Source organism: Penaeus vannamei, chromosome 14 (genome assembly GCF_042767895.1).
Source record: "Penaeus vannamei isolate JL-2024 chromosome 14, ASM4276789v1, whole genome shotgun sequence".
In the NCBI taxonomy this organism is placed as follows: Eukaryota; Metazoa; Arthropoda; class Malacostraca; order Decapoda; family Penaeidae; genus Penaeus; species Penaeus vannamei.
The window spans coordinates 18,567,720-18,575,219 of NC_091562.1; the positions used below are offsets into that span (position 1 = coordinate 18,567,720).

The 7,500-nt window shown below is 41.1% G+C and overlaps 1 protein-coding gene across 3 annotated transcripts in view; it reads right to left on the reverse strand.

The window, feature by feature from the left end:
* Positions 1-7,500, reverse strand: part of LOC113814611 (sarcoplasmic calcium-binding protein, alpha chain-like) — a 15,255-nt gene that overhangs the window by 1,548 nt on the left and 6,207 nt on the right. The window contains exons 3-4 of one of the 3 annotated variants that reach the window (XM_070129783.1): positions 4,216-4,382; positions 2,362-2,491 (exon numbers count right to left, since the gene is read on the reverse strand). In XM_070129783.1, the coding sequence (XP_069985884.1) occupies positions 2,362-2,491; positions 4,216-4,382 (297 nt within the window). Of the gene's footprint in view, positions 1-2,081; positions 2,212-2,361; positions 2,492-3,134; positions 3,265-4,215; positions 4,383-7,500 lie in introns of all 3 variants that reach the window. The other 2 variants (XM_070129785.1, XM_070129784.1) reach the window with 2 other exon arrangements.

Below are 7,500 nucleotides of genomic sequence, written 5' to 3' on the forward strand. Positions count from 1 at the left end.
ATATTAATATCACTGTAGGTATCACATTTATTTTACTCTTTACACACATCTCAAATACTGGACACAATAATGGTGCAAATGGACATGAGTAGTAGTTCTGATGTACAGTAATGTTTTAAAAGAATGTGTAGTTTATTAAGTCTTTGGGCCCAGGGAAGGTAGTTAACACATTAACCAAGTGTTATACTAAGTGTGTTGTGTTAATCTACTGGAGGCGGTTAGTTGGGGCTTGGTTGTGTGTTAAGCAAAGTAAGGACAAAATCATTAGCAAGCATGGAATCTTTGCGCTTATTATGAAGCGTCGTTAATATAATATATTTAATTAAACAGTTTAACAAGTCCACAAAAATCACAAAACATGGACACAAAATAAACATTAATCCAGAGGCAAAGCAACAAACAAAAGCTTAAATGATTAAAAATACCTTAGATACGTAATCAAGACGAAAATTGTCTTAAATACGACAGAATATTCTAGCAAAGAGAAATTAATTTAAAAATGTACTGTCAAAAAAAAAAAAAAAAAAAAAGAAGAGAAAAATAATTGAAATATAAAAAACGTCGATACTACGAGAAAAAAAGTACCAAAAGCGATCAGTATTTTAACAATATGATTTACGAATAAAAATTATCTGCACTGATATAGGTCATATGAAAAAGGCATCTCTTTCTTCTTGATCGCTTCTGTGACGGAGTGATATGATAAAAATACGCAAAGAACGATTTACTATATACAACGAGGAAAAAATAAGATGAGAAAGAAGACGGAAATCGGGAAAAAATGATAATGAAAAATTGAGGAATCGAAGGATGGCGATGATTCTGAATCTGAATGAACATCTCAGAGATACTATTCTGGTCGAGATACTGTGGAAACAGAAAAAAAGAGGAGGAAGAGGAGGAGGAGAAGGAGAAGGAGAAAATAATACAACAAAATGGAGAAACTAAATTGTCCCAAGGGATTAATACTTTACTCAGGAGAGGGAAGCGGTTGTACCAGAGGTTTGCCCCGGAGCGACCTTGGGCCTCTGCTACAAAGACATCCCCACCAGGACCGCTTAAAGAGCAAGTTATTTCTACTTTTATTTATACATCAGCAGCCAAAATGGGGATTCAGATTGTCTGTGCCAATACAACGTGAGTCCCCCACTCTACTATGCAAGCATCTCTTATTTTAATATACATAATACCTGATATCTAAGGGAAGTATCTGATTGGTAATCAGGTTCTACAGAATTAGGCATCCGATGCCAGTTTTAGGTATTGTTGGCAACTAATTCTAAATATCTGTTATAAGAACGACGATCCAGTTGTTTGATTTAGATATACGTAAATGCTTATTACTGATCTACATTGTGCCGTCTACTGTTTAAGATGAGCGATATGTTGCATTCCCGTGCGACGTAGCAATACACTGCAGACTGGCGTTTAACTGACATACCATTAACGTCAATTGCCTTAAACTGGTTAGCAATAAACGCTCTGAAGGCAACAGGAAAACTGTCAAAAGCCTTGCCCACACAAACGTTCTGTACAGCCTGCTTGAACTCGTCAATTGACACCTCTCCGTCCTGGAACCAATAAGGAAGATCAGAAATGAATCAACCGAAAGGCCAACCTCACGTGAAACGAAGCGAATGATCTGTAATAAGGCCTTTTTACTAGGAAATAAAAAAAAACTTTTATCTTAGATCTCGAAGAGGTGGCGAGGCATGGGCTGAGATAATGTGGGAGAAAGAGTAGAAATGAGCAGAAGAAGTGGAAGCCGATTACGAACCTCGAACTGGTCGCACATACCGTTCAGATCAATGGTTTTAAAGTGATTCACAATGAACACCTTAAAGGCGTTCGGGAACTCATCGAAACTCTTGCTTAGGCAGGCGTCCTTGACTGCCTTCTTGAACTCTTGGCTGGAAATCTCCCCGTCCTGGAAGTAGGGATGAGGTCAAGGGAGGAAACCAGGGAGTTGGAACACTGGTTTGGGCTGGTTATATCTAGACGACTGTGGTGGTTAAGGTGTTGGTTGTGATGCTTAGTGTTGATGTGACGCCTCTACTAGCAACAAGTTTTCGACAACGTACCGTTCACATCAATGGTCTTAAACTGGTTAGCAATGAATGTTTTGAAGGCAGCAGGGAAGGTATTGTAAACCTTGCCGCTGCAATTCTTCTGCACTGCCTGCATGAATTCGTCAACGGTGACCTCGCCGTCCTGCAAACGTCAGATGAAATTTAATCTGTGAACTTCCTACATTGGTAATATTGCCCGTTGCACACGGCCTATGCCATGAGTTTAGAGGTGTTAGCTGCTTGCTAGGGATGCTCAGCTCTCACACGCCAAACGGCATGGCAGTGAACGTACCGTTAACGTCAATAGCCTTGAACTGGTTGGCAATGAAAACCTTGAAGGCACCGGGGAAATCGCCGTATTTCTTGCCCTGGCAATGCTTCTGCACAGCCTGCTTGAACTCGTCAACAGTTACCTCGCCGTCCTGAAAACGTGAAGACATACCCTACTGAAACCCCAAGGATGATGCTAGGGACTCTGAGATCAATCCATTAGGAGAGGAGGGTTTCTTGAGTCTGTGTGATGTGGTTACGGTTTGTCTTGGCAATTGAAGGTGTAGTTTTGATATCCGCATGTAACTATGACACTGGCGTCTGTTGTTGCTGGTAATCAGGTGCTTGAGGGTGAAAGGGCATAAATCTTACCCTTCAACAGATATTCTTCGTAGTGTAACATTTGTATCGATGCGCAAATGCAGGTGTGATGAAAGGGTATGAATTAAGTATGACTGTGAGGATAAGACTGTTCAAGCTTGAAAAGAGATTTGGAAAGTGAGGGTGATTGATTAGGAAGCTCCCACACATGTATAATGAGGTTAAAATAATGACATCGAATGAGACACAAAAGAGTGCAGTCAGGATAATGAAAGTAGAGTGTGATATCAAGCTCTAACCCAGGCAAAATGGAGAGACAGCTAGAAAGGCCTATGCAGCGTGGGGAAAGTACGCGCCATGCTCCAATCACAGAGCAGCCGGGTTGAGCTTCTACAGTGGAATGCTACCAGCAGTTATCGTTAGTGTGCTCCTAAAGGCGAAGTCTGGTGGCAGTGTGCAGACAGTACCACCTACCATTCACGTCAACGGTCTTGAAAAAGTTTGAAATGACTACTTTGAAGCACGTAGGGAAGTCATTAAAACTCTTGCCAACACAGACGTTCTGCACTGCCTTCCTGAATTCGTCGACAGTGACCTCGCCATTCTGTAAGGCACCAGTTGTTGCACCTACAGTGATCAACCGTGATCCACACCCATCAGCCACTACCAGATATCATTAGAAATTGTTATCTGATCCATACCTGACGTCCATCTGATTAACCTTGAACAAAAAGGGGCGTGAGGAGGAAAAAAGAATCTCACAAAAACGCATGTAGTGCAAAACGCAAAATGTCATTCACAACGCACGTTCATTTCTTGTCTTGTATGTTCGTTTATATTCCTGAAACCAGTTGGTTTGTAATGATCCCTGTCTGCGCATCTCCTTGTGTTAATACTAGAATTGCTAGTGTGTGTGTGTGTGTGTGTGTGTGTGTGTGTGTGTGTGTGTGTGTGTGTGTGTGTGTGTGTGTGTGTGTGTGTGTGCGCGCGCGCATCTCTCAGTGTTAATAATAGAATTGCTAGTGTGTGTGTGTGAGTAGGTAAGGTGTATGTGGTTGTGTGTAAATATTTCTAGGCGTGTTTCAAGCCATGCACCCCTATTCACATATTCATATATTTGTTTAGAAAAAAAAAAAAAAACATTCACGCCTTCTCTCACTTCCTCTCCACTTTCTGCTACAAAGTCTTCCCGCTGGGCTAATAAGCTTTCACATACTGTAGGTAATAAAGCTTCATTTTTAGTACTAAAAGCTTCACTCCCTAACATGAAGCTCTGACTATCAAGCGTTTTATTTATTCTTCTGTTCTAAGTCTTAAGCAAAGCTAAAACTCTAACACCAAGTATTCAAAATTGAAACTCGGCTTTCTAGTGGTGAGGATTCACTCCCTGGTGTTAAGTACCTATTGTCTATCTCACTCTCAGAAACTAATCCCCCAAGACCCAGGAGCATGAGACCTTTCTTCCATGTCTCGGGGCCCTCGGTCTCTAAAGCCCTTATCCGTCGGCCGAAGGAATGGCCAGACGTCAAGAGGCCCAGCGGCCCTTTGGCATTACCTTGTTGAAGTCAGCGAGCTCGGCGATCTCGTTCCAGAGGTTCCTCATGATCTTCTGGTTGTTGGCATAGGCATCGGCGCTGAATTCGCCACGGCCCTCAATCAGGGTGTTCCTGACGGCAAGGCACTCGAAGTCGTTCTTGTCCAAGAAGCCATTGTTGTCAATGTCTGAGGGAAAGAAGAAAAGGGGTTGTATGTTTCGCCTTTCGGGTTTGGAAAAATGTATTACATGAAATCTGCACAAGTTTAGGGCCAGGAGAAAAAAATGATGATTGCACAATTTTAGATGATGCCACTAATTATATCAAATTTTGATACTACATTTTGATTGACATATAATAAATTTCCTTAGAGTTTATTTCGTAATAAACACTGAATACAAAGGAATTTGTACGTATCGAAATATTCGTTCGAAGAATTACGTCTACAGCATATTACGGGTTATTTGCATACGAAGCGCGAAGCTATTTCTTAATAGGGCTTCTGCAGATGTGCAAAGTCAGGGGTGTATCATGAAACCCGGAATGTTTGATTGCTCTTTACATAGTTGCAGAGACATAAAGCACAGTCTAGTTCCTTGTAACCCAGATGGCAACATTCCTTATGTTTTTTTTTTCAGCGTGACCGTGTTGCCACGACGACTTGCCCTCAAGTTCGAGTATATATAGTGTCACCGCTGTTACAGCTGCCAAGAGTTCCCATGGAGAAACAAGCAACACTGAATTTATAAACAGATGTGCGAATAATGAACGACAACGAACGAGACAGCAGAATATATAGTATACATACATACATACACATACATGTGTGTGTTTGTGTGTGCATATATATACATATATATGTGCATGTTGATGTATATTTATGTATATAAGCATTCATGCATATATGTATGCATGTACATATATATATATATATATATATATATATATATATATATATATATATATATATATATATATATATATATATATATATTATTCACATGTACACCTTAACAAAAACAAGCATACTTGTATAAACATTCATTAGAAGAAACATTAATAATCTTCTCTACTTCCTCCTTAATTATGATTCCCTGATCGCAAAAATACCGAGGAAGTTCTCGGCAGAGAAGGCAACAAAGGCCGTTTAACAACAGGTCTGGATCCTTACAATGCAGTCGCGTCTCAAGTTACGCCCTAAGATCAAAAGGCCTGATAAATGGTAGAAGGAAAGAAAGCAGTAATAAGAAGAAAAACAAAAATATCCACAGCGAAGAAATATTCACAAAGTTCTTGGCTCTCGGCTGAAGATTTAAACTGTCCTGGATGCGTGGCTGCTGTGATACCAGCCTGAGATCGCTGTGAGGCAAACTTAGTAACAGCCGCTGTGAAAAAAGGCAGTCGCTGTGAGGCAAACTTAGTAACAGCCGCTGTGAAACAAGGCAGTCGCTGTGAGGCAAACTTAGTAACAGCCGCTGTGAAACAAGGCAGTCGCTGTGAGGCAAATAGGTGACGCTGGTGTGAGGTAAACTAAAGAACAGGTGGCAGCGAATCACAGTAAACAGTAGGAATTTTTGACGTTAGCAACAAACTCTTTTAATTGCAGTAGAAATCTACGAGGCCTGGGCTGCACTCTAAATCTTATGCTGCAAGAAATGAATTGTTTGATATTTTCTACCTAAGGTTTTGGTGTCTCATTTATTATTATTATTATTACTATTATTTTTTTTTTCGTGTAAACGAATGGAAGAAAATGTTCGAAAAGCCTACATTCGGAAAGTGAATACATAAAAATAGAAACAATAAAAAGGAAAAGAAGAATGATTGATAAACTGAATGGGAATGTACAATAGAACAAAACAAGGGAAAGCCAAAGTGAAAGATTAAGAAAAAGAAAGGGAAAGGGAAAGTTAAAGAGAAGGGGTAGGGGAAATGGAGAGTGAAAAGGTAAGGGAAAGGGAAAGATGAAGAGAAAGGGAAAGAGAGAAGAAGAGGGAGAGGAACAAGAGGGAGCAGAGATGGAGGCGGAACCGTGAGGCCTTTGGGGAAAATCGAGGGGTAGATTAATGCGGACGCGCAGATGCCTTTTTTAAGGCCTAAAGCCAGGGTCTGCGTAATTAACCCTCAGTGACTGGCCAAGGTGGGAGGTAGGGCCGCGAGTGGGTTCACCTGGAGACGAAGAGGATTGTATTGGGGACTTCTAGAGATTTATGCAGAGAGGAGATAATCAGATAGGTAGACAAACAAACGGATTGACAATATAATGGACAGATAGATACATGAATAAATAGAAACAGATAGATAAGAAACATATATATATATATATATATATATATATATATATATAGAGAGAGAGAGAGAGAGAGAGAGAGAGAGAGAGAGATAGTGAGAGAGTGAGAGATAGAGAGAGAGTGAGAGATAGAGAGAGAGTGAGAGATAGAGAGAGAGTGAGAGTACAGTATTGACTGAGAAAGGAGATTGGATCCTATTTCATTTTCCCTTCAGGAACTTATGGATTTCTAAACCAGCTTTTAGGTCCTCGGGAGAGTCAGAACATTTACTTGTTTGTGCGTGACGAGGAAGGAGGAGAAGGAGAGAGCAAAAGGGAGAGTGGGAGGGGCAGAAATGGGGCAGAGGGAGGGAGAGGGAAGGAGAGAGAGGGGAGGAGGGCGCACAGGATGGCGGGCGTGGTCGAGTAGTTTTATTTATTGATGGTTTAAAGAGAGAGTTGAGGCTTTGTCGCTGGCGCGTGTGTACGTAGGCGCCCGTTTCATATGTATGCGAGCATATGGGAGGTGCTAACGTTTATGTATGTAAGCCTTTGAGCACTTTTATGGAAAGATGGCATATCAGATTCCCAAGATTTACTTGATATCAGATGAAAAGGCTTCCCTTCAAAGAACTGGAATTATATTACGGATTATTGCATGTTTATATCCCGTGTTATCTTTTCAGCAAGAGACATTTCAGGGAGCTGCACGTGCAAGGAACTTCCCTTTTAGCCGACCCTTGCTTATCTCCGTGTGGCACCCAGGGTGATACTTCATGCTCGCCCTAAAATGATAGTTAGGCAGGGCATCCGTTAGGTCGACGATCCTAGGAGTCTTGCATACAAGAGCTAACTTATTGGTTGTGTGTATGTTTCCCTCCTTTTTTAAATCATTATCGGGGGAAATGTTGTCTTTGTATTTGGTGAAAGACAGAAAAATCCCCAAACCATTATGTTTGAAGCGCTGCCATTGCGTACCCGGAAACAACCCTTGATTCACCGCATTCCCGTTTTCCGAAAGGAAAGAACGTTTGGG